The following is a 26,985-nucleotide window of genomic DNA, read 5'->3' as shown; positions in this document are numbered from 1 at the left end:
AACTCCCCTGTGTGTCTAGCTTTCTAAAATGTCTGGAGTTAGTTGATTTCCCTGGGCCCTGCCGAACACAGGTCTAAGTGCCTCATCTAGCTACATCTAAAGATGTGATGTAAGTTCAAAGCAAAATATTTGACATTTCCACTGTGTGTTTCTAAGCCTTTACTGTCTTAGTTAAAAGAACCACCCATTCAAGTGGGACCCACTCATCAAGACAGACCCCAAGAAAACACATTGAAAACTTTAAACTGAAACATTTGAGTCCAATCAGTGCCAGCAGGAGATCATACACAAACTTATATACATATACGCAAATCATTTACAGCACTAAACATGTCTTTCACCAAAGGCATAAACAACATAACCAAAGCCAAACAAGACTTTTACATCAACAAAGTAACACTGGGCATTCATGATAACAACATGTTCGTTAAGGCAGAGAAGCACTGAATGAATTTACCACTATCTTTCACTATGTATGAAAATTCACCAAGGTCAACCACCACTTCAATAATCAACCCCTTCCGATTTAACAGAATTCTTACCAACGCTTCTTTGATATCTTCTCCAGGCTGTCATTCAATCCATTGACACTTGATGCTCTTGCTATTACTTCAAACCTCAACATGCAATTATGTTGAGCAACATAGAAGCTTCCTTAAAAATGCAATTGTAAAATCTATCTGAAAATGAACTTTCGCAAAACCAGGATTTAGCTAAGCGGCAGCAGCATGTTCCAATACCTCTGTCACCATTGCTTTTCCCTTCTACCTTGACTCTATTCTCTTTTTCAAGGATAATGAGAGCAGGAAGTTTCAAACCACCTGGTTTCAGCTTAGCCTTCTTTGGAAGATGAAGCAACACCTGACTTCCTCCAGCTTCTGCGCCACCATCAAAGCCCTGATGCTCTCTCACATTTATGGTGGGGATGCTATCCTCACCAACTCAACAATAACCCCTCTAAAACTGCCTTTCGAATAACCACCTGCATGATCAAGAGTCAACTCAAATATGATTATACAACCTACACCCTCAGAGAACTTAATTGGCATCATTACAGAAGCCATATCAGTTTCAAAATGTGTTGCATCATATTAAATGTCATCAACACCAAGACTGGCTATCTCAGTGGAAACTATGCATATCCAGCCACCTTCATACCAGTCAAAACACCAACCTGTTGAAGGTTGGAACACAGAGGGTCACATACTAATTGCAAAGAAACAAGTATTCTATGTGTGTGCTACAAGACCATCGGGCCAGGTCCTGCAAAATGTTCACTCCCCTCCCTTCAACAATTAAGAAATCATATCAAGACCCTCCTCAAGAAACATTTCCCCTTAACATCTCTTCCACCCCATTACACATTAAACTCACTCTTTTTACCTGCCTAAGAACCCTGGCACCTTTAGCAACTGTTCTCTTGATAGTGTTTACAGTAAAGAAAGTGGAGTGGGTGGGCCACAAACAGTAACAGCATCATGCTTTCTCTCCATGGTGGCTTTGTGAAAACATTCAAGGGTGTTCACAGGAACTGGCACTTTTCTGTAAAAAAATCTTAGAATACAACTTGCTTACCCCTTTCACGCATGAAACTATTGTAATGAACTCTTTAAAGATAACATATTTGTTCACTGTATTATATTCTTCTCTATTTCATATTAATAATATATCAACTCTATAGATACTGGTAAGGATTGACAGGCCTTGGTGTAATCTTACCCCTACTCTGACAAAAGACTACTCCAGTACAGTTTGCGTAGTTCCTGTTCCTTTTCTGTCTTCCAACTTATCAAAAGCCTTGCTAAGTAACATGGTAAAATTCCGGGGTAGCATTATATGGGCAATATCTAGGATCTGACGTCTTGTAAGGTGAAATTCTAAGGTCAACATTAATCACCAAAAAAACAATGGGCAGCTATGGTACTTTTTGCTGTTTGCAAATGCTTATGGAACAATGGCTGCCATACCACCACCGCAGGCTTCAAAAAGCTGTCCTAAACACCCTCTCTGGGAAGATTTGGATAATTAGCATGGTCTCTTTCATGTCACTTAACAGCACTAGAAAAGACAAATTTTAAGGGCAAAGTAGCCATACTATGTAGCAAGCAAACACTGTCTTCCTCACTAAGCCATTTTCTTGAGCAAAAATCAAAAGGACCTTCCTTAAAGCCAAAAACTGCTTGGCAGTCTTGTATAACGGCAAGCTGTAATCATGTTGTCTCTGTTTCCCGATTCTAGACCTTTTCTCAAGGTCAACAGAGCCACAGCACTCTTATCAGAAGCATGTGTATCATGGATATCCTGGTTCAGTCAATAATACCTAGGAGGGTGAACATTCAGACAGTCATTCTCTGGTAGTACCACAAGAATCTGGAACAATGAACCTCCCCCTCTCTGCCTAACAACCTGCCTAGTCACTTTCAAAAAGGACCTCAAGGTCCTCCTATTTGACAGACACTTTGGTTAATCACCCTCAATCAGACTTAAGTTTTCTCTCCACCAGAATCTGAACGTCCTTTGTTATGTGACCCCATCATCTAAATCGGTGCGTTAACTGTGTACGACCTTTGACCAACTGCTGTAATTGTCTCATATGGTAACTCCTGCACTCATCTACCAATGTAAAGATCCAAGTTTAATTACTGTAACTTGAACTCACTGTAGCCCATGTATCCTGCTACTGTTGTAAAGCACTCTGATGCCTTCAGGCCATGTCCACACTATATAAAATTGCAAATAATAATAATTCACCTTTTACCGATGACATCTGAGATTAGTTTTTCACTGGCTTATAAATAGAGGCCAGGTGCACTAAAAGGGGCTTATTTTTCTTAGTGTTTGTAGTAGTGTATTGAGTACTCTTTACTGCCTCAACTAATTATGCCTCCAACATATGCCGGCTTTGTTATATCCTCTTCAGCCCCATGCATCCTTGTGTCTGTGACGATACATGCACAACCCTACATGTGTGGACACAGTAGGAAACAGTGTTCACTTGTTGCCTTGAAGAATCGAATTCCACATATTTTGGGGTGGCTGGGCTGACACTAACAATACTTGTGACAAATATTCACCTAACCAGAAGTAGCAATACTGGTGACTTATAAAGAATACAATTGTATGTGTTATTTCTCAGTAACTCACTTTGTGCAAGAATGTTTTCAGATTTTACCATTATTGCACACCAGGAGGCATCTCATTCCTCCTGTGTCTGTGACTCATTATCTAAGAAGCTTTAAATGCCCAATTATCAACTTTTCATTCCCCTCTTCTGCACCATTGTCACAACCAAACGAGTAGTCTATTTCATAAGATAGATGAATTACTGGTGCAGCATAAAGACTACTGTTAGAAATGGGGTCTTTAATTGGCAGTCAGTTTACACCCTGTCCAGGTAGGGATGCTCTAGTCAGGGTAAGGGGGGACACACTCCTATGTTAACCCCTGTTCACCCCCTTGGTAGCTTGGCATGAGCAGTCAGGCTTATCTCTAAGGCAATGTGTAAAGTATTTGTACCCACACATAATGTAACACAGTGAAAACACCACTAAAGTACTCCAACCCATGTTGGAAGAATAGCCAATATTTATCTTAGTAAAACAAGACCAAAAGGACAAAAATCCAACATACACAAATAAAGTTATCACTTTTTAAAGGTTTAAGAGTCTTAATCAGGAAGAATCAGTGGTTGTATCCTTATAACACGCAGTACCTTGGATGCGTCAAAAACAGAGATGATGCGGGCAGCAAAGGAGGTGATGCGTCAGAAAAGCAAGCAATGAGTCAAATATTTCCCCACTGGATGGGTGATGCATGGATTCTTTACCCACTGGGTTTCCAATGCATCAATTCTTTTCCCGCCGGACAGACGATGCGTGGATTCTTTTCCCGCCGGGCTGGCAATACATTGATTTCTTACTGTGGTGCAGCGTCAATGAAGAATATGATGCCCAGGGATGATGCGTGGAAAATCCAGATGCACGCAACATTTAATCCGCGCTGAAGCAGGCAATGCGTCAATTTTGCAGCCATGAGACAGGCACTGCATTGATTTTTCAGCCACGGTGCAGGCGCTGCATCAATGTTTCTGCCACAACAGCCGTGGTGCATGGATTTTTCTTTAGGTCACCAGCTTCCACTTCCAAGGGCCCAGGACTGGATTTGGCACCACCTGGTAAGTCTGGACTCTCAGCAGAAGAGGTCAGGCACTGGCAGACTGACTTTGATATCCCTGTGACTTCACAAGAGGAGGCAAGCTCAGTTCAAACCCTTGGAAAGCATTATATATAAAGCAAAGTCCAGTCCTTTGACACCCAAGGCAGAAGCAAAAAGCAGCAGGCCAGCACAGCAAAGCAAAAGGCAGAGTGTCAGGTCCTCCTCAGGCATCCAGCTCTTCTTCCTGGCAGAATGTCCTCAGTTCAGAAGTGTTCTAATGTTGTAGGGGTCAGCAGTTCAATACTCATACTAATTTCTGCCTTAGAAGTAGGCAAACTTCAAAGGAAAGTATTTGAAGTGCACAAGACCCTGCCTCTACCTGTCCTGGCCCCAGACACACTCCTAGAGGTTGGAGTCTGCTTTGTGTAAGGACAAGCACAGCCCTATTCGGGTGCAAATATCAGCTCCTCCCTCCACTTTGCCGAAGAAGACCCACCAGGATATGCAGGACACACCTCAGCTTCTTTTGGATGACTGTCTATAGTGAAGGCAGGCATAGAATGGTATAGCAAGAAAATGCACACTTTCCAAAAGTGGCATTTTCAAACTTACAATCTAAAAACTAAATTTACCAAAAGATGTATTTTTAAATTGTGAGTTCAAAGACCCCTGAACTCCATATCTCTATCTGCTCCCAATGGGAAATTACACTTAAAAGATATCTTAAGGCAATCCCCTTGTCAACCTATGGGAGCGATAGACTGTGCAATAGTAAAAAATTAATTTAGCAGTATTTCACCATCAGGACAAGTAAAACACATCAGCACATGTCCTACTTTTTAAATGCACTGCACACTGCCCATGGGCCTACCTTGGGCCTACCTTAGGGGTGCCTTACATGTACTAAAACGGAAGGTTTAGGCCGGGCAAGTGGGTGCACTTGCCAGGTCAACATGGCAGTTTAAACCTGCACACACAGACACTGCAATGGCAGGTCTGAGATATGTTTACAGGGTTACTCATGTGGGTGACACAATCAGTACTGCAGGCCCACTATTAGCATCTGATTTATAGGCCCTGGGCACACATGGTGCACTATACTAGGGACTTACTAGTAAATCAAATATACCAATCATGGATAACCAATCATAATCATAATTTACCCCGGGGGCATATGCACTTTAGCACCGGTCAAGTGCCCAGAGTCCTAGAACCAACAAAACAGGTCAGAAAAAATAGGAAGAAGGAGGCAAAACGTTTAGGACTAACCCTGCAGAAAGGGCCAGGTCCAACAACTACTGTGAGAAGACATCTTCAAAGAAGGGGTGTCTAAGATTGAGTCCGCCCACTGGATAAAAGCTGAAAAATAAACTGGCTCAATTCAGTTTAGCAGAGTACTAGGGTTATGACATACTACCCGTGTCTGGGGATGTGGGGAGGGACTGCCAAGCTGAAGCCTTCTGTAAACGCCTGCCACTCTCCCTCTGCAGCTGACAAAGGCAGGAATGTGTGTTAGGATTCATGTGAGGCCAGGTGTCACATGGTCAGAACAACAGGTAGGCAGCAGACCTTAAGAACTAACTAACTGTCCCCACACTAGGTACTAGACAGCACTTCCTACCAGCTTGTCAATAGGATGTTGGGAGACAAAGAACCTTTAAGGCATTGTAGGAGCAGAAGTGATGGAAACAAGCAGTTCCAGTAGCCAATAAAAGAGTGAAGTAGAAACGGCTACAATAAAATAATAGATTACAACATATCTTTTAGCCAAAGTGTTTTTTACTGATGGAGTACTAAATCCAGGGATTCCACAACAGGCACCAAAGGTGTGAAATACAGCCCATGAGAAATCAATTTCCAGATGGTCACCAATGAAAGGCATTTTGCAACAAAGCTTAGATATTGAGAGGCATTTGTTGAGTACAACTCTCAGGTACCTGACCTGATTTGTAGTCTTGTGTCAGAGTATTCAAGTGCTACCAGTCTCACAGGAGCCATCCATCCATGTTATGTTATGTGTATTTGTACAGCAAGCTAATCACCTGTGAGGGTATCCAGAGGCTTTGCAAGTGAAAACGGCAGCTGCCCCCTTGGAGTGATTATTCTAAAAGCCAGGTCTTCATCTTCTAACAGAACTTCAACTGTGTCGAAGGTACGTAGAACGCCCACCCGTTATGTGGTCATAATAACCTGCTAACCCTGCACGGCAAGGAAAGCAGCAGGCAGTGGCAACTTGAAGGAGGACCAGACATGGCCATAGAGCACAGTTACACTGAGCCTGAAGAAACACCACAGCCGACCTGAGGTCAGGTGCAGTGATCCTGGAAATATTTACTACATTAAAGTTGTTCCAGTACCAAGTGGCTGGTGTTGAGGCCTTATGATGTAGAAGATTGTCAGACTGATGTCACTAGCATGACTTGGTCAACAGTAACACATTACAATCTGTCCATTTTTGTATAATGTGCTTGTCTGCTCGATTCCACTTCACTTTGTAGGTTTTGAGCATGGAGCAGATAATTATATTAAAATCAACCAGCTACTTTCAGGTACTCAAGAACAGGTCTTTTTTTCAGTTTCCGATTTTGTGTGGAGAACTCTGAGGTTTGTACCTCAAGCAAACAAGCATTTGCAATGTAACGGGTCTTTCATTTGCTCGAATTGGAGCTATTAGCGCTGTAAACTCCTAACCGGACCTATCTTGCGCCATAAATTGAAAATGAAAAGTAAAACAGTTTCACATAAGCGAGCCGATTCAAAACCCCACGAGCGTGAAGGAGACGCACAAATAGAAAAATAAGTATGCTCGCAGTCAAACGTATCGGCCAAAGTGCAATTAGCCATGTAACAGGGTCAATGTCCAAAGCAGTAACCAAACTCCCCAAGGAGGGACAAACGTAGAGCCTTTACCAATGATAATAAAAGAATTTTGAATAGCAAGCCAACGAACGAGTGATAGTGATGGGCGTGAAGTGGGCGTTCTTAAAAGCCCAAATAGATAACAACACATCACGCTCAACCTAAAAAGTGAGCAACACTGTGGCACCGTAGGTAGTAGTCCACAGGCCCATTCTTTCCCCTCTGCAGCACACACCCTCTCTGGTTCCCCGAATGCCCCCACTGTCCAAGGCTCCCCTAGCCTACAAGTGTTTGAGACTACCTCCTCCCTGATTCATAACCGAAGTATGGCTTTCCAATGTGTTTCCCTGGAGATAAACTATAGTCTTCCCTAGAGCTCTCTTAGCACAAAATCGGATGCATGCTGGATGCAGTCCTGAAGTACACTGTGATCGCAGCGACTGTGAGGCAATCAATGCACCTGCTTGTTCATTGTACCACCCACCCTTCATTAGCACCTCACTCACGCTATGTCTCACCCTATGTCTGGGTCACGCAGCAAGGTAACGTGCTTTTAGAAATGTGCTATTATATATGGCAAATTGCTAAGTGCCCGTGCCCCACTCTGGTCGGGGTTTAGCCCAACAGCTGAGTAGATGACCTGCCATAAGCATTTAAAGAGTCTTGGAGCATTTCGAAGCTATTGCGAGAGCTTCGTATTTCGATAAAGAGTACTGTCAAATATTCATCTTATTACATGCATTGCACTGCTTGATATTACTTGCTATATCGTATGCTTTGAAGTGTCACATATAAGTACTGTGATGTCACATATAAGAGTACTGAAAGCATGGACATGTCATACCTAAGCAATCTGAAAACTAGGCAGCTCTGCTCATTTGCATGGGGATTTTGGCCCTAGCCGTTTTCCCTTCCCTGCTGTGTTACTGATGTGAGCAGAGGGACAGAGATACTCTAAGGAAGCACACAAACTATGCTTCACAGGAAGTGCTGCAGTAGCCATTGTGACTCCCAAGAACATATTTTCGAAGTTATTTTGATGGTCTCATAGATATTTGAGGCAAACCCCGTAAGGGAACTGGAGTTAGACAACGGACCCAACCTTGAGAAAGGGCAGGGGGTCCCGGCCCACTTTCCAAAAACAGGCTTCCCTTGCAGTGCAAGAAGGCGCATTGGTTTGAAATGACAGCTCCATCATTCAGTACAATCGTCCCCACTAGAAGTGAGATTATGTCTGTGCCAGAAACTTAGCAGTACTTTAAATTTCCGACATTTGCAATTTTCCTTCGTGAATAGGACCCTGCGTTGTTTGTTGGGATATATTACCCCTTTGCAAACAAACACGGGTGGAAACTGCAGGGCTGCAAGAAACAAGCATTTCATTTTCCCTTTATAAACGGAGTTCTTGAGAGCAGAGGCTCCCCCTATCACACACATCTGATAAGATTATAGCGCTTGTCGATGGATTTGTGAATCCCTTCTTTGTTAGTGTAGGCCCAAATATATGATATGATCTCTCATGTTGAGCTCGCACAGGGGCTGAAGTGACAGTTTGCAAAGGCCGGAATGTCTCCCTTCTTCATGATTAAGGTAGCAAGCTGATTTAAAGCGCCACGCCATCAGTGTGAAAAAGCACACAAAAGAAAACAGAAGTTTGCTCGCAATCAAACGTATCAGCAGTTATACAAATATCCATGTAACAGGGTTGATCGCGCTGCGAACAAAATAAGAAAAACCAGCCCAGAAACCGAACGGAAAACATGAGGCCTCGTATATGTTCCGTAGTTGGCCGGTGCGCTCGAGAAGGGCTAAACACCGGAAAAGGCATTAAGTATTCATGCCTTTCACTAATGAAATCAAGCAATTTTTAAAAGGCAAGCCCACCAACCAACCAAAATGATGGGCGTCACATAGGCGTGGTTAAAATTCCACAGAGAGATTACAACAGGGACAGGGCGCTTGCGTGCTCGACCATAAAAACGGTACTCGAGCGTAACTGATGTGTCTAGCATCGAATTACATGAAGTGGCAGCAGGGGATTGGTGTTTGTCTTCTTTGATACATAATATTAAACTATAAAGAAACCATGGCAAGAATTGATAACTTCAAACAAATGGGTTTTATTTAATATCTAATGTAGAAGAATTTTACTCGGGATGCAAAAAAAGTCTTATTCCAGATTTAAATGGACTGCCCAAGACCACAACCTGTAACAAACAGATTAAGCAGCGCAAAAACTGCTCAGGTGAATTTTTTTAAAATCATGGTGGTGGTTTTACCGTGGGCGGTTTATGCACCCTATTGAGCCTTTAAGAGAGATTTTGAACTAGTTAGTCCCCATAATCTCCGGGTGATTTAAATACAAGACCTCTCAACCATTCTTACTCAATGCCAGTCCAACAGCCTTAAAGACAAGGTTACAGCAACTAGAAAGAAATCACCTGAACAGTTAAAATGATACCCTGAACACAGCACCGGCGGTAGTCATGTGACATTCCAGAGTCCAGTATATTCCACAACAGTTAGACATCCACGTCATAATGTACTTCACTACAGTCTGAACATCAGTTGTTAGAAGGGAAAGCGTGCTAGTTTCAAAGTAATAATTCCAGTACCTCAGACAGCATAACATACTGCCCTCTCCTGCCCATGGTGATGCTCAGAAGATCATAGACCGCAGACGCATTCTGAAGACTGACAGCTCGATCCTCTTTCTGGTCTGGGGCTCGACTGATTACTGCGTCTCGATTCGCCTTGAAAGAAACATGTAAAATACAAGATGAGAGAAGTATCTCTAGGGATTTTATAGAACGTTACCAGATATGTCCAAATGACCCACCTCCAAGAACATTCAAATGTCATACATGCAAGGGCAGCTCCTCCATTAGGGCGGAGGAGCGTTGCCCCCCGCCAGCAGCAACAGTTGCAAAACCTTTTCAACAAAAAGATAATAAACCAGGTTTATTATCTTTTTCTTGAAAAGAGGTGGGGCCACGGGTGTGACGAGCACTTGAGGGGAGTGTACAGAGCACTGTGCACTCCCCTCAGATCGCATGTGTGTTTTGCCGGCCATCTCAGGCTCACCAAAAACACATGCACACAGGGCTCTCTCCAGCCCAGCAACCCAGTTGCTGGGCTGAAGAGAGCCTGCACAGGCTCCCAGTCTGCTGGGGAGCGCCCTGGCTGGGCGCTTCCAGCCAATCCTGACACTGCTCTGAGCAGAGTTAGGATTGGCGCAGGGCAGGCTGGGAGCCTGTGCCTGCAGCAGAAGGCAGCATAGATGGAGGAGTAGCGGAAGACAGAGCACGGCGTTCAGGTAAGTTTATTTTTAATTTTTTTACTTTAATTATTATTTTTCCCCTCCACAACCCACCCTGCTCCCCATCCACCTGCCCCCCGCGCACGCCGCCCTGCTCCTTTTAATACCTGCGAGCAGCGACTGCATATATGTATTATAAAACAGAGTGTATTGAAAAGTGCATTAAGCTATTTCATTTAGAAACCAGCACTGGAAAAGCCGATAAGTCTGTGTTGGCTGCCAACCATTTGGTTTTGCCAATGTTCATTTTGTTTGCATTTTGTTGAGAAAAAGATGGCCTCTTGTCCATGCACGTACATGCACATTCGACCATCGTGACATGTTTTTTGCAATAAACTCTCAAAGGCCATTCCAATATGGCTACCCATGAATGTACATACGTAGGGTCTCATTTGTAAATATTATTTCTTTTTTTAACATCTAAATGTAAAAATGAGTAAATGTGTGTCGATGCACACAGATAAAGACAAATGAGTGGACTGGCTACACTGTTAGGGAAGCAGATGGGCCCTCGCCAAAGGAAAATAAAATGAATAAAGCAAAAGGTTACTTTTTTGATAAAACACATATATTGGGTCTGTAGCTATTGCGAATATGGTTTGTATAGGAGGTAATGCTTTCAGGTAAGTCAATGGCTAAATGAACATATATATATATATATATATATATATATATATATATATATATATATATATATATATATATATATATATATGTGTTTGTGTGTGTGTGTAAATCCATATAGATAGATACATATTCAATGAAAAAAACAAAGGTTAAAGGAGCATTATAGTAAAAATAACAGTTAAAACATAGGCCCAGATCTAAGAGAGCCTATCGTCTCCTTGTGCCACATTAGCATTTGTTTATCCTAATGTGGCCCAACTTGGCCAAAATCACTGTGCCAGATTTACAAAGTGGTGCAATGCATGCATTGCGCCACTTTGTAACCCCTTGTGCCACATTATGCCTGTGGCACGCAGTGTATGCAAGGGGGGGCGTTCCCCCACTAGGGGGTGTGTGAAAAAATGGTGCAAAGAAACCTAAAAGATTTTTTTCCGCCATTTTTTGTGGCTTTTATGTCACCTGCACAGAGCAGGGCGTTAAAAGGGAGCACACCATTTTTTATATTGGGCCCTTATGTACTGTTCATAACCCTGAACAGTACTTCAATAGCGTCAAATATTTTGACGCTATTGCCCCCTACCCTGCAACATGGTGCGCTGTATTTTAAATACTGGGTGCAGTGCCACTTTTCTTAAATCTGCCCCATACTATTTTAAACAAGAAAACCACTGAACTTCACCTAATATAGTTACCTCAAGAAATTATGACTTGTGCCTTAAAGTAACTATAATACTCGCCCCCTCACCGTGCACGTTGTTGTCAGCAATCTTTTCATTTCAGATGTTGGAGTCCTGCTATCAATGATGTCATTGAACATGACATGTGGATTATAATATGTGAGGTCGCTAGCAGTGCATGATGTGGGCGTAAGCTATCGTTACTTTGGGGCAAGAGGAGTTCCAGGGCCCTTGAATCCCCAGTCAGCTCCCCCGGTGGGAGTTAACCACACTACTTGTTGGTAGGTGCTCCAGTGCCCACCAACATGTTGCAAGTTCATTGAGGGCCACGGGGGAGCCCCTGGGCCACAGCTACCCCTGCCATCTCCCTGGACAGCACCCATTGTGGTGCTGACATAATCCTGCAACATGTATGCTCCGACCCTGTGCAAACGGATTTTGCCACTGCTCCTGCAGTGGGAGCAAAGATTTTTCTTGCCCACGTTTGCAGACAGAGAAAAAAAAAATAAAGATCGAGGTTTCTGCAAAATTTGGTGTAACTACATTCAGCAGTTCTTATGGTATTGCTGTTCAGTTTTCCAATAGAGAAAATAGGGTTTGGGACATGTGTAATTTACACACTACTTTCAATTTACTGTAGTTCACTCACTTCCATACACTGTCTTGTCGCATCACTTGCCATACTGCATTAACTATAACACGTCATTCTACCTTGCATGTGCTATTGGAAATTATGTAATTTGACATTTAATATGTGTTATTATGAAAGTTCTGATTTTACACTACTATGGTTTCATACAGTATATGTTATATAATATGGAAGAGTATAACTAGTGAATTGAGAAAGTTATCATTAATGTAGTGTGGTGAGTGATGCAACAAGAATGCTTATGGGGTGTGCAACACATAGAAAACTGAAGGTGGGACATAAATCATAAATGTAAATTATAACTGGTGATGCACAAATTAGAAATGTAAGTTATAACTAGAACCTTAGATTTTCTAAAGTTTGTATAGTTTAATCTGGGTTTGTATAGAAAGAACAGATACAGTTCTCCTAACTATAACTTAGCTTTAACCTTTATTTTTTTTGTTAAATTCAGATTTCTTTTTATTTTTTTTAATACAAATGTGTTTCAAATCGTAGTGTTGAGTGTCATTTAGTTCAGTGTTGTTGAGCAGAGTGTGGTAAAGTCTAGTGTTGTACAGTGGAATAGAGTGTGGTGTAGTGTGGGGTGGTATACAGTGGAGTATGATATAGTGCAGTTGCGTACTGTGGAATACCGTAGAGTGTAGTGGCATAGAGTGGAGTGACGTAGAGTGGAATAACATAGAGTACAGTGGCCTAGAGTAGACTGGCATGACGTGTAGTGGCATAGAGTGGAGTGAGGTAAAGTGTAGTGGTGTACAGTAGAATAGCATAGAGTGTAGTGGCATACACTGCAGTGGCATACAGTGGAATAGGATACACTGGAATGGTGTACAGTAGAGGGACGTACAGTGTAATAGCTTTGAATGAAGAAGCATACATTGGAGATCCATACAATAGGATAGCTAACATTGGAGTAGCATAGATTGTACTGGTGTACAGTGCAGTGGCATAGAAAAGTGGCATAGACCAAACTAGCATGGAGTCTAATGGTGTAAGGTGGAGTGGTGTACACTGGAGTGTTGAAGAGTGTAGTGGCAATAGTTGAGTGGCATACAGTGGAATATGGCAAAGTAGAGTGGTGTATAGTGAACTGGCATAGACTGGAGTGGCATAAAGTGGAATTGTGTAGAACAGAGTGGTGCACAGTAGAGTTACATACAGTGGAATAGCCTATACTGAAGGGAGTAGGGTAGAGTGTTGCACAGTGGAGTGGTGTAGACTTGTGTAGTGAAGAGTGGAGTGGGATAGAGTGCATTGGCATAGAGCAGAACAGCTTACAGTGCTGTGTTGTAGAGTAGAGTTGGTTACAGTGGAGTGGGGTAGAGTGTAGTTGCGTACAGTCTAATAGTGTAGAGTGGAGTGGCATAGAGTGGAATAGTGTTCAGTGTAGTAGCGTACAGTGTAGTGGCATAGAGTGGAGTGGCATACATCACAATAATGTAGAGTGGAGTGGCATACACTGGAACAGAGTACACTAGAGTAGCGCAGAGTGCAGTGCTGCACAGCGGAGTGGTGTAGACTGTAAGTTCTAACAGCAAAGTGGAGTACAGTTAAGTAGCACAGAGTGGAATAGCATAGAGTGAAGTGATGTACACTACATTGAGGTAAAATGTAGTGGTATGCAGTCTAATTATGTAGAGTGGAGTGGCATAGAGTGCAGTGTTGTAGAGGGAAACAGCATAGAGTTTAGTGGCATAGAGTGCTGAGGCATACAGTACAGTGGACTAGTGTAGAGTGGAATAGCATTGAATGTGGTGGCATACTGTGGCGTGGCATAGAGTGGAGTGGCATACAATGGAATAGGTTAGAATGGAGAAGCATAGAATGGAGAGGCGTACAGTGGAATAGCATATAGTGGAGTGGCATACACTAGAATGGTGTAAAGTGGAGTGGCGTACACTGGAATAGCATAGAATCTAGTAGCATTCAGTGGAGAAGTAGAATACAATAGCGTATAGTGGAGTGTGGTGGGAACGAGTGTTGTAAAGTGTAGTGATATAAAGTGTAGTAGAGTACAGTGGTGTGCCATACAATGAAATAGTGTACAGTGGTTGGTGTAGATTGGAGTGGCATACAGTGGAACAGCATAGAATGGAGTGGTGTACATTGTAGTGGCATAGACTCAAGTGGCATACAGTGCAGTAGCATAGGGAGGACTGTAATAGAGTGGAATAGCGTGGAGTGGCATAAACTGGAGTGGCATACAGTGTAATAGTGTACAGTGAAGTGCCATACAGTGAAATAGCGTGAAGTGGATTAGCGTAGGGTGGCTTGGCATACAGCGGAGTAGTGTACAGTAGAGTGGCATGCATTGTAGTGGCATAGAGTGGAATAGCGTATAGTGGAATGCTGTAGAGTGAGGTGTAGAGTGGGATAGTGTACAGTGGAGTAGTGTAAAGTGTTGTGGCATACAGTGCAGTAGCATACAATGGAATATACATAGGAGTGGTGCAGACTTCAGTAGAGTAGTGTGTCATACAGAGGAATAGCGTAAAAAATATAATTGCATACCACAGAAGAGCCTATAGTGGATTTGTGTAGAGTGAACTGGGGTGGAGTGGCCTAGAGTGTAGTTGTGCACAGTGGAAGAGTAGACAGTAGAGTGGGGTAGACTGAAGTGGGGTACATTGGAGTGGCGTACAGTGGAACAGCATACTGTTAAGTGGTGTAGAGTGAAATGACATAGAGAGTGGTATAGTGTAGTAGTATACACTGGAATAGCATACAAAGGAGTGGGGTAGAGTGGAGCGGTGTAGAGGTAGTATGGAAAAGCATAGAGTAGAGTTGTGTATAATCGAATAGCAAACAGTGGATTGGCATAGAGTTGAGTGAGGTGCAGTGTAGTGATGTAGAGTGGAATTGCATATAGTGGAATGGCATAAAGTGAAGTGTCATAGAATGGTGTGTCATAGTGGAATAGTGTAGAGTGTAGTGTCATAGAGTGAAGTTGCATACAGTAGAATAGTGTAGAGTTGAGTAGTGTATAGTGGTGTACAGTGTAGTGATGTTCACGTCAGTGTTGTAGATGCAGTGTAATTGCACTGTGGAGCCACAATGGAGTGGTTTAGAGTGTAGTGGTGTATAGTGGAGTGTGGTAAAGTGAAGTGGCATACAGTGATTTGCAGAAGATTGCAGAGGCATATAGTCTAGTGACAGAGAGGAGTGGCATTGAGTGTAATAAAATAGAGTGGAGTGGTGTAGAGCAGGGTGTCAGAGTGGAGTGGCATGAAAGTGGGTGAATAGATGTAGATCTAATGTGCCAGGAAGATAGATTATGAGATGTAAATGCAATTTTTTTTTATAGTAGGTGTAAGTAGTATTAAATGTATAAGTGTGAAAAAACATAGTAATTTATTGTGCTGCAATATTTCGCTGTAACTTTGTGCTATATGCCGATAAGAAAGCAGTATCTGATTGGCTAATAGTATTTTTATAAAATGTAAAAGGCAACCTTGTCGTTTTCAGCACATTTTCAATGAGTTCTAGGTTAGATACATAAGTATTAGCTCTAAGCTATGTTCCCTACTTATTACCACTTTATAAATGTGCTAATGGTTAGTGAAATGTTTTTCCTATATATTTTTCCAGCAGTTTTAGACAATTTTGTGTTTTTTTTTTTTATTCAAGTAGCGCTGTAATTTTTAGGTATTACAGCAGTACTTCATAGGCATTTTTGTGATGATTTACGTATATTAAAAATTGAAAATACAGTAAAGTACATTATATTTTAAAATATAGTATAGTGCAATGTATTGTAGCTGTTTTAACTTTTTTTGTAAATTTTTTATGCACCATGGTACCCCCACAGAGCACTGCAAATGAGCAGAAATCGGCATGTCACACTAGTCGTGCTGATTTTTAGCTCCGGGAGCTTGTTCAGAAAAATCAGCAGGAATGGCACCATGTGGAGCGTCAAAGGGCGCTGATGATTGAGTTCATTTTGCTGCTGCTCGAGTAGATTTTCTACTTGAGCAGCATCTTTCTCACTGTGAAACATCTTGACTGCCCGCTTTGAAAAATCTCACCAGGTGTTCTACTAGTGCCTGAAAATCACACTAGGGGATGCCAATTCTTAGGCTTGCTTGCCAATCATTGAAATTCAGCAGTTAGAGTTATCTCTAGTAACTATAATTGTGCCCTTAGGTAATTATAACTCGCGCCCTCTCTACGCACTGCTAATTCCCCCATATATTACATCAGTCATGACATCTTCAATGGTATCATTGAAATTATCAATGCAACATTTGCAATAAAATTATTGCTGAGGAAACTGTGCATGGCAAGGGTGCAGGTTATAGTTATCTTAGGGCATGAGCTATAGTTACTAGAGATAACTATAACTGCTGAATTTCTATGGTTTTGTGTGAGTAAATTCAGAACCTAACTATAACATCCCTGTAACCTTTGTTTTTTAAGTGAATTATATATAAATGTGTATATATAGACAGATATATATATATATATATATATATACACACACACACACACACACACACATATATGAACATATACTTATCCATGAATGTGTATATATATATTTAGATATCTTCACAAATGTGTATTATAGTAGGAATATGCCCTTTTTGCATGGTTTTAGGACTCTCCATAATGGGACACTGCTGTTCAGTGCCCAATTTATGTGCAAGGACCCCTAAAAACATGTCACTTGGCTATTATCCAAATTGGCATAACTAACTTAACTATAAGTCACAAGTATATGATAGAAAGTGTAACAAGGGCCTGTAAGGTAAATGTTGCTAATGGACTGCAGCACAAATTCTGCCACTACTAAAGTGACAATGCAAAGCATGGCTGCAGATCTACACCTAGAGCCTGTCTGTGCAATTGTAAAACTGCTATATAGACCTGTCAAAATTACCTCTTTTGATAGGCCTAAAGCTCTCTTAAATTTTAATAGGGCAACCCTAAGTAGGCCTTAACGCCCAATAAGACAGGGTGCATGGTATTTGAACGTAGGACATTAAAATGTTTAATGTAAAGCGTCCTTAGAGTGACAAGGTATTTTTACTGCTGCACGGTTAGCTGTTCTACAGGAAAGCAATAGGAGATAATATTAAAATTAAATATTATTATTTCGACCTAGGAGCCATCTAACAATTTAATTCTTGGACTTTAAAAAAAAATATTACAAGTCTAATGTATTTGTAAAGTTGCACTTGTAATAAATATTTCACACAAAGTACATCTAAAAAGCCTCATTTACCTAACTAAAGAAACTTGGAAGCCCATTTGCATGAGCTTTCATCTGTCACAGAGGAGCTGAATAGTTCCCTGATGATGTGCGAACTTGCCCCACAGTTGACACAGAAACCCTGGGTGTGGAGAGGTGTTATGTTCCCCTGACAGAATGACTATCTGGGCGGTGCCCAGGAGAAATGAGGCTCATCTTGTCACAGGCAGAATTAGCTAACAACTGGGTTTGTCCCACTTTCTTATCCAGGTACCAATACCCTTTCTCACGATATATCTGAATGGATATGAGGGGTGTTACCTTCTGCAAAATACTATGGGAGGCAATAAAGGCATATCTGAAAAGAGAAAGAATGAGGGATTTGGCCATGATTAAATGAAAAGCTAGAGAAAATCAGATACAATTAGAAACAGGCATTCTTACTATTACAAAGCATTATAATCATTCAGACGTAAACACACTTTACACCCAAAGGGCAGAATACATACTTGTAAGTACTTCTAAGTACAAAACAAAACACAACATTATTATGAGGACAAATGGCAGACTGTTGGTATTAGAATAAAAACTATGAAACCCAAACACATTGTTCTGGCCATTAAGAACAATTGGGGAACACTTAACCATCAATCTGATCACAGATATGTTTGCCACATTTTACAGTGCTTTGTACCACTCTGATCATAAAGACATGGGTGCCTTACTTGGAGAATTATGGCAGGTGTTACGATCCTGGCAGTAAAAGGGGAACAAAAACAATCCCTAGAAGATGAGATTTGTGAGGAGGAAATAGCAAAAGCAATAAACAGCATGCCCACTTAGCATCCCAAGAGGAAGATGGGTTGTCAATTCAACTTTACAAATTTAGCAAGCCTAAAATGTTACCCTTATTAAGTAAACTATTTAAAGCGGTCTATCAGACGGAAATAATTGAGCCACAGTATAAAAGAGTCTATTTATCCCTAATATTAAAAAAAAATAAAGGCCCACAAATCTCTGACAGCAACATACATATAGCATTGTCAAATGTAGACATGATTATATTGGCTAAAATATTAGTGAATTACTTGAAAGTTATTGGCATTTTGAAACATCCATCACAAGCAGGGTTTGGTCTTAATCAATCTTCCACTTCACACCTTAGGATACTGCCACACATACTATGGCAAGTACAGATAGGCAAAGATTAAATATCCATATCCCTGGATGCCTGAGAAAGCTTTGATTGTGTGGAATGGAGATATCAGTTCATTATAATGACACAGATGGTAATAGGGACTTCGTTTGAAAGATCAATTGGATATATAATACACCAGTGGCGATGATGAACTGAGGGGGATTTATTTCACATGTCTTTAAGGTATTGAGGTGTACTAGGCAGAGCTGGCAACTCCCTCTGTTATTGCTTTTACTATCACTGGAAGTCCTAGCAGTGTCCATCCGACAATCCAATAAGATAAAATGAATACAGACTGCTGCAGGGGAACAAGAGGCAAAGCTTCTTGCAGATGGTTTCATGTTAATGTTGAATGATCCCACTACATCAATATCAGCCCTGATTTCACAAATTTCCTTTTTTTTTTTAAAGTTCTCAGGTTACAGGATAAACTGGCAAAAATGCAAACCATTGAAAGGTACCAATTGGAGATCACTGGGGAACACTCTTCCACTGGAAATCTTCTAATCTAATTAACTTGTTTTATTAATTAATAGAGGCTTAGAGAATACGATGTACCATACCTTAATTCCACTTCTAAGAAAACTATCAAGAGAACTTTGGGGACAGACAAAAAGCCTCTGTTTAGAGAAAATTTAAACATGGACTGAAAATGTCCAAACTACATGCCTTAATTGAAATGGGAGGGCTCCGATTAGCCCCATATGGAAACATGTGGGAAGGCACACCAATTGTCACAGACTAAGTACAAGTTACCTTGCTGCGGGGAGATACCTCCCTACGTACATGTACAAAGGGCGATTCTTCACCCAAAAAGGGGTCAAAATCAATGGCACATGAAGGTCTAATTAGGCGGATTCTCCTCAAATTTGATCATACATGCCATATTAAATGCCTAGCGCGGAGCAGACAAAGTCGTGGGGACACATGGAAGACTACCTGTGAAGGTTTTCTTTAGTGTCCCAGGGCCTCTCTACGGTGGGACTCCCATGGCCCTGATCCTGCATCTCCACTGTTTGGACTTTTTAGTTAAAGAATTGACAGCAATAAAGCCTGCAATAAACCCCTGTTGTTCTTCATGCATCAAATCCCTAAGGGAATCTTGCATGTCTTCTGCTAAGAGCTTGCAGTTGATTTTACCTTTTTGTTAAGTAATGATATATGCCAAAATGATGAACAATCCATACGGTTTTTCCTTGGTTTGCAGATTGTCACTATCAATGCTTCTTGCCAAGATCTTAGAGACAATGCATTTTTGACACAACCACTATAGAATCACCAATATCTGCTTCAAGATGGTCTTCCATATATCTGTTGGTAGCCCATTTGGTTTAGCTGCTTTCCGATTTTTGAGATTATTCACTATACTAAGATTTAAACTTTAGTAAAGGGTAATGGCATTCACCAGATGACCCTGGTTTTAAAATAGCTCTTTTGGAATTAGAACTTGACCTCCTTCTGTATCAGTTTTGATGGATTTCTGTTGTTTTCAGCAGTTCTTTTTGTTTGGGCTTTTCTTCCCCTTTTTTCCTGAAAGATAATTCCACTGCAATCCCTCTTAAAGAGGCCTTAAATAAAACCAAACTGAAAAGTGCGAGCCACATTCAAATTAAGTGGGAAGCATTCCTAAGTGCATTTAGTATAAGGGCCTGATTCTGAGTTTGGCAGATGGGGTTACTCCGTCACAAACATGACAGATATCCCGTCCACTGTACTACAATCCCATTATATCCTATTGGAATCGTAATATGACGAACGGGAATATCTGTCACATTTGTGATGGAGTAACCCCTCCACCAAACTCTAAATCAGGCCTTAAGTCACCAATTCAGGGTCTCATAGTAATGTACATTTGATTGACCATGTTCTACTTTTTTAATGGGCCCAATCCTGATAACTTGAATGTAAGAGCAGAATTATAAGACCAGTGTTTGGTTGCTTATTCAATTTGAAAAAAAGTATGTATTATCGTTCAGACATCAAAAACTAGTCGATTCTACATAATGAGCTGTGTGCCAAGGGCATCGCTGTTGTACTTGGCACTTTCTGCAGGGTCATCCCCAGACTTTTTGCTTCATTCCTTAATTTTTTGCTCAGTTCATTTTGTTTGCCTTAGAATCCCATTTTGACCTGATAAAATAAAACTTTTGCTAGGACCAAATCTTCCTTTTTATTACATAAAAGTCATCCCTCGGGTAGGCCCCGGACAGCCCAGAGGCCAGCATGCAGAGTATTTAAAATGTTGGCTTGCTACCTCTGTAAATTGAAAATAATCTAGGTTCATAGCATCAGTCAGTGTTGTTTTGAAGACAACACTGAGTGACCAAAGTGAGACAAATCTATGTGAGTAGAACACTTGCGATGTTAGATTGTAGACAACAGGAGGTTATGTACTATACCATTGTTTTCCTCTCGTCCCCTCCAGTGATTTGTGTTCCTCTACAAAACTCTGTAAGATTTGTGGTAGCAGTATTAAAAAAATTGGACGTGTATATTTCAGCTCTATGAGGGTCATTCTGACCCTGGCGGGCGGCGGGAGCCGCCCGCCTGGCGGGAACGGCCAAATGGCCGCTCCGCGGTCAGAAGACTGCGGAGGCCATTCTGGCTTTCCCGCTGGGCCGGCGGGCGACCGCCAAAAGAGCACCCGCCGGCCCAGTGGGAAAGACCCTGCAACAATGAAGCCGGCTCCGAATGGAGCCGGCGGAGTTGCAGGGGTGCGACGGGTGCAGTTGCACCCGTCGCGATAGCAGACAGTGAAAATCATGGTGGGGCCCTGTTAGGGGGCCCCTGCACTGCCCATGCCAGTGGCATGGGCAGTGCAGGGGCCCCCAGGGGCCCCACGACACCCGTTCCCCCCATCCTGTTCCTGGTGGTAAAAACCGCCAGAAACAGGATGGCGGGAAGGGGGTGGAATCTCCATGGCGGCGCTGCTTGCAGCGCCGCCATGGAGATTCAGCCCATGCAGGGGAAATCCGGCGGGAAACCGCCGGATTCCCTTTTCTGACCGCAGCTTTACCGCCGCGGTCAGAATGGGCTGGGAAGCACCGCCAGCCTGTTGCGGTGCTTCCGTGGTCCCCGGCCTTGGCGGTCTTGGACCGCCAGGGTCGGAATGACCCCCTATATGTCTTGGTAGTAAAAAACTTAACTTAAATTTGTTTTTCACTACTGCAAGGCCTACATTTCCCCTGTGATAACATTGGAGTTACCTTATTACATTTAGTAAGCTGTAACTTCCAATTGGGACCTGGTTGACAGATTGAGTTTGGTGTCCAAGGAAATTGAATGAAAATACCTCTTTAATGGTAAAGTCGGATTTTTAATAACAATTATGAAAATGCCACTTTTAGAATTGTTAGAAATTGGGTCTCTGGTTGGCAGTCAGTTTGCACTAAGTCCAAGCAGGGACCCTCACGCTAGTCAGGGCAATGGAGATACACACTTAGATAACCCCTGCTCACCCCCTTGGTAGCTTGGCACAAGCAGTCAGGCTTATCTCAAAGGCAATGTGTAAAGTATTTGTACCAACACACACAGTAACACAGTGAAAACACTACAAAATGGACACCACACCAGTTTAGACAAATAGGCAATATTTATCTAAATCATACAAGACAAAAATGGTAAAAATCCAACATACACAAGTCATGATATGAATTTTCAAAAGAATAAGAGTCTTACTCCATAGAAAACAATGGAAACGTTGATTTTATACAAAGTACCTGGTTTGCGTAAAAAAAAAAGGCTGCATAGGCGAGCTTGAGTCCGAAAAGTCAGCGATGCGTCGATTCCTTACTCGCAAGTGAGGCCGTGTGTTGTTTCTTTTCTGGTCGGGTATGCGATGTATCTTTTTTCCCCTGCAAGAGAGCGATGCGTCGATTTCTTGACAGGGCACCTCGGATCATGCAGGTTCACTATGACTCTGACACCTAGTGATGATGTGTGAGAATTCCGTCCGCACGGTGTCGAAAAACTGCATTGTTCGGGGTTTGTGTCGTTATCAGCAGCCGCAAGCGGGTGTTGTGTCATTTCTCCAGCCATGATGCGTCGATCTCCCAGCCACGATGCTGGTGGAGCGTTGATTTTATCTGCAAAGTGGGTGGCGCGTCGTTTTTCAGACACATTGCAGGTGGGGCATCAGAATTTTCCCGCACTGTGTTCTGTGTGTGGATTTCAGTCCTTGTTCTGCCAACTTTACCTCTCAAGGGCCCAGGTACTGGATGGGGCACCACTTGGAAGGGCAGGAGTCTCCGCACAGAGTCCAGGTGCTGGCAGAGAAAGTCTTTGATGGCCCTGAGACTTCAAAAGAGGAGACAAGCTCAGTCCAAGGCCTTGGAGATTCTTCACACGCAAGAATATACCACAAAGTCCAGTCTTTGTCCTCTCTCAGGCAGAAGCAGCAACTGCAGGCCAACCCAGCAAAGCACAGTCACAGGCAAAGGGGAAGTACTCCTCCTCCAGCTCTTGAGCCCTTCTCCTTGGCAGAGGTTTCTCTTGATCCCAGAAGTAATCTTGAAGAAATCTAAAGTCTGGGGTTTTGGGTCCACTACTTATACCCCTTTCTGCCTTTGAAGTACGCAAACTTCAAAGGAAAGTCTCTGTTGTTCACAAGATCCTGCTTTGCCCAGGCATGCCCCCAGACATACACCAGGGGGTTGGAGACTACATTGTGTGAGGGCAGGCACAGCCCATTCAGGTGTAAGTAACCACTCCTTCCTCCACTCAAGCCCAGATGGCTCATCATGATATGCAGACTACACCCCAGGTCACTGTCTAGAGGATATTCACAAACAGCCCAACTGTCATTCTGACCCAGACAGGGAATCCACAAACAGGCAGAGTCACAGAATGGATTAAGCAAGAAAATTCCTACTTTCTAAAAGTGGCATTTTCAAACTAACAATCTAAAAACCAACTTTACTAAAATACGTCTTTTTAAATTGTTAGTTCCGAGACCCCAAACTCCAAATCTCTATCTGCTCTCAAAGGGAAACTGCATTTATTTTAATGATATTTAAAGGCAGCCCTATGTTCACCTATATGAGAGATAGGCTTTGCAACAGTGAAAAACGCATTTGGCAGTATTTCACTGTCAGGACATGTAAAACACATCTGTGCATGTCCCACCTTTAGCATACACTGCACCCTGCCCAAAGGGCTACTTAGGGTCTACCGTAGGGGTGCCTTAAATGCATAAAAAGTGAAGGTTTGGGCCTGGCAAGTAGGTACACTTGCCAGGTCAAATGGGCAGTTTAAAACTGCACACACAGACCCTGCAGTGGCAGGTCTGAGCCATGTTTACAGGGGTACTCATGCAGGTGGCACAATCAGTGCTGCAGGCTTACTAGTAGCATTTGATTTACAGGCCCTGGGCACTTCTGGTGCACTTTACTAGGGACTTACTAGTAAATCAAATATGCCAATCATGGATAAGCCAATCACCAATATCATTTATACAGAAAGCATATGCACTTTAGCACTGGTTAGCACTGGTAATGTGCCCAGAGTCCAAAATCCAACAAAAACTGTTCGGAAAAATTAGGAGGAAGGAGGGCCACGTCCAACAAGAATGTTGTCATTTTCTTGTCCTCAACATTTAGTGCCTGCATCCTGATAATGGATCACACGACTAGGTGTGGCTGGCATTTGGTCTTTGTGTATCCCTCACAGACAGTGAGACAAAGGGAAGATAGGTGTTGGCAGGATGGGCCACGTCACAAAGGCTCTGCCTGAGCACTCTCACAATGGGCCTGTAACAGGCCTGGCAAGCTGGGGCCTGGACAGGGAGGGAGAGGATGTCTGACACCTCAGAGGGATGGAAAACTCTAAACGCTTCACCCCATTTCAAAGCCATAACCATGTATAAATACTGGACTTCAGACACCAACTCTTTAGTACACTTCTGGACCTGTGGATTCTCTGTCAGGGGGCAGGACTGCTGTGCTGCTGAAAGGACTGCCACTCTGCTAGACTCCTGCTCTGACGGAACTGCTGCCCTGCTGTGCTGACCTGCTGCCCTCTTGCCTGGGTGAGAAGGACTGGACTTCCATCTATTAAACCCAGAACACCAAGTGACACCAAGGGCTAGTTGGCTGGCCTCCAGAATAGAAGGCTCCAACAGCCTTGATCCCAGCAGCTGGGTTCTGCCATCTGTGAGTCTACCCTGCCAAGTGGTGCCATCCCATCCTGGACCCTTGGAAGTGGGCCTAAGGTGCTTTGCCAGTCTCTGCGGATCCAGCGGAACCAATGCATCTCCTCTGGTGCACGGCACAACTCCGAGCAGAACCAATGCATTATCACTGCTGCAGGGATAGGTACCACTGCAAAGACGTGCATCACATTGCAACTCGTTGCCCCATCAGACCTGTCACTGCACAATACATCCTCGGTGCAATCCCTCTCATCCCTAATCGACGGCAGCGTCGATGACGATGCCGGAGTCCGCATTGCAGCCTAGCAGCTTCTCAGAAAAGATGCATCGCCAAAACTGTGCGATGGATCCTCAATGCCGGAATTTGCATTGCAAGCCCTCGTTGATTGGATCCTCAATGACAACACAGGACCTTACACCTCAGCCATGTTTCATCTCGGATCCCATACATCACTTCGGGCTGCGCAAAGCATCTTCGAAGCAGATCCTTGCAATGCTCCGCAAACTAGAATTAAAATACTCCATTCAGTGGGTCTAACTTGGTCCCTGTAGCTGGCCAGTGCTCCATCTTAGTCGGCCTGAACCTGCGACTTTGTCCTTGTCCAGCACGACCATATAACCAGCCTCATTTGGTACTCTGTGCTATTAAATGCTAGTTTTACCTAACCCTTTAAAATTGCATATCTCCGGTTCTACTGATTGGATTTGTGTCATTTTGGTGTTGAATCATTTATTAAATTCTATTAAAGTTTCTAAATTGGTGTGGGGTTTTTCTTGGGTTGTGTTTTCACTTTATTACTGTTTGAAGTGCTGCATAAAAACTTTGCACAGTGCTTTTAAGTTAAGTCTGACTGCTTTGTGCTGAGCTACCAGAAGGTTCGTTACAGGTTGATTTGAGGTTTGCTTGTGTTTTACCCAGACAAGAATTCCAGTTGCTGCTTGAGTAGGGTTTTACCCCACAACGAGTAACTCCATTTCCTACAATATCTCCTAGGATTATGTTAAACCTGACAGCCTTAGGGTGGTCATCCCCCAACGTTTTGCCTCCTTCCCTCCATTTCTCTGACCCTGCTTTTGCTGGTTTTGGGACACTGCACACTTTACCCCTGATAACCAGTTCTAATGTGTATTCGCTCTCTCCACTAAACATGGTAACATTGGTTCCTACCCAACTGGCATATTTAATTTACTTGAAAGTCCCCAGTAAAGTGCACTAGAGGTGCCCAGGGCCTTCAAATAAAATGCTACTAGTGAGCCTGCAGCACTGATTGTGACACCCACATACGTAACCCCTTAACCATGCCTCAGGCCTGCCATTGCAAGGCCTGTGTGTGCAGTTTTACTGCCACTTCGGCTTAGCATTTTGAACTATTTGCCAAGCCTTAAATTCACCTTTTTCTACATATAAGTCCGACGTCGCAGCTACGCTGATGACGTTCCGCAGTGTGATCACAACACTGCGAAGTCGACACATCACGCCTTGACCAACTGGATGCATCGACCCCACCGGGTCAGAAGGAACTGACGCCTCACCACCGACGCTGCATCATCACCCCTGCAACCAGACGGAACCGACATCTTGCCTACCCTGCCTTGCAGTACTGAACCAACGCCTCATCACCCCAGTCGCCGTGAAAACTGACGCTGCACCAGTTCCAGCAACATCTCATCTCGCTGACTCTGTGCAACGTCTTTGTTTCATCGTTTGCAAAGGTACTGTGCTTGGGGGTCCGTGCGACTCTGAGGGTGAACACAGGATAAACTGGACTGCATTGTGACTTACTTACTGTTAGAAGTGGGGTCTTTGGTTGACAGTCAGGTTACCCCCTGTTCAAGCAAGGACACTCACTCTAGTCAGAGTAAAAGAGAATCACCCTCAGTTAACCCCTGCTTACCCCATTGGTAGCTTGGCAGAGCAGTAGGCTTAACTTCAGAGCGCTAGGTGTAAAGTATTTGTACCAACACACACAGTAACTTAATGAAAAACACTACAAAATGACACAACACCAGTTTAGAAAAATAGGGAATATTTATCTAAACAAAACAAGACCAAAACGACAAAAATCCAACATACAAAAGTCAAGTTATGAATTTGTTTAAGCTTAAACTCAAAAAAAGCGCTTAGAAACAAAAATGCTTCGATGAGATGTTAACACGGC

At 42.9% G+C, this 26,985-nt stretch overlaps 1 protein-coding gene across 2 annotated transcripts in view; it reads right to left on the bottom strand.

Moving 5' to 3' along the window:
* Positions 1-26,985, bottom strand: part of TTC7A (tetratricopeptide repeat domain 7A) — a 1,654,710-nt gene that overhangs the window by 858,128 nt on the left and 769,597 nt on the right. For both annotated transcript variants that reach the window (XM_069234028.1, XM_069234029.1), the window contains exon 9: positions 9,630-9,767. In XM_069234028.1, coding sequence (XP_069090129.1) covers positions 9,630-9,767 — 138 coding nt within the window. The remainder of the gene's footprint in view (positions 1-9,629; positions 9,768-26,985) is intronic.

This window comes from Pleurodeles waltl, chromosome 5, assembly GCF_031143425.1.
Source record: "Pleurodeles waltl isolate 20211129_DDA chromosome 5, aPleWal1.hap1.20221129, whole genome shotgun sequence".
Classification (NCBI taxonomy): domain Eukaryota; kingdom Metazoa; phylum Chordata; class Amphibia; order Caudata; family Salamandridae; genus Pleurodeles; species Pleurodeles waltl.
Note: the sequence above shows the minus strand (reverse complement) of the source record. Positions and strands in the feature narration are given on the sequence as shown.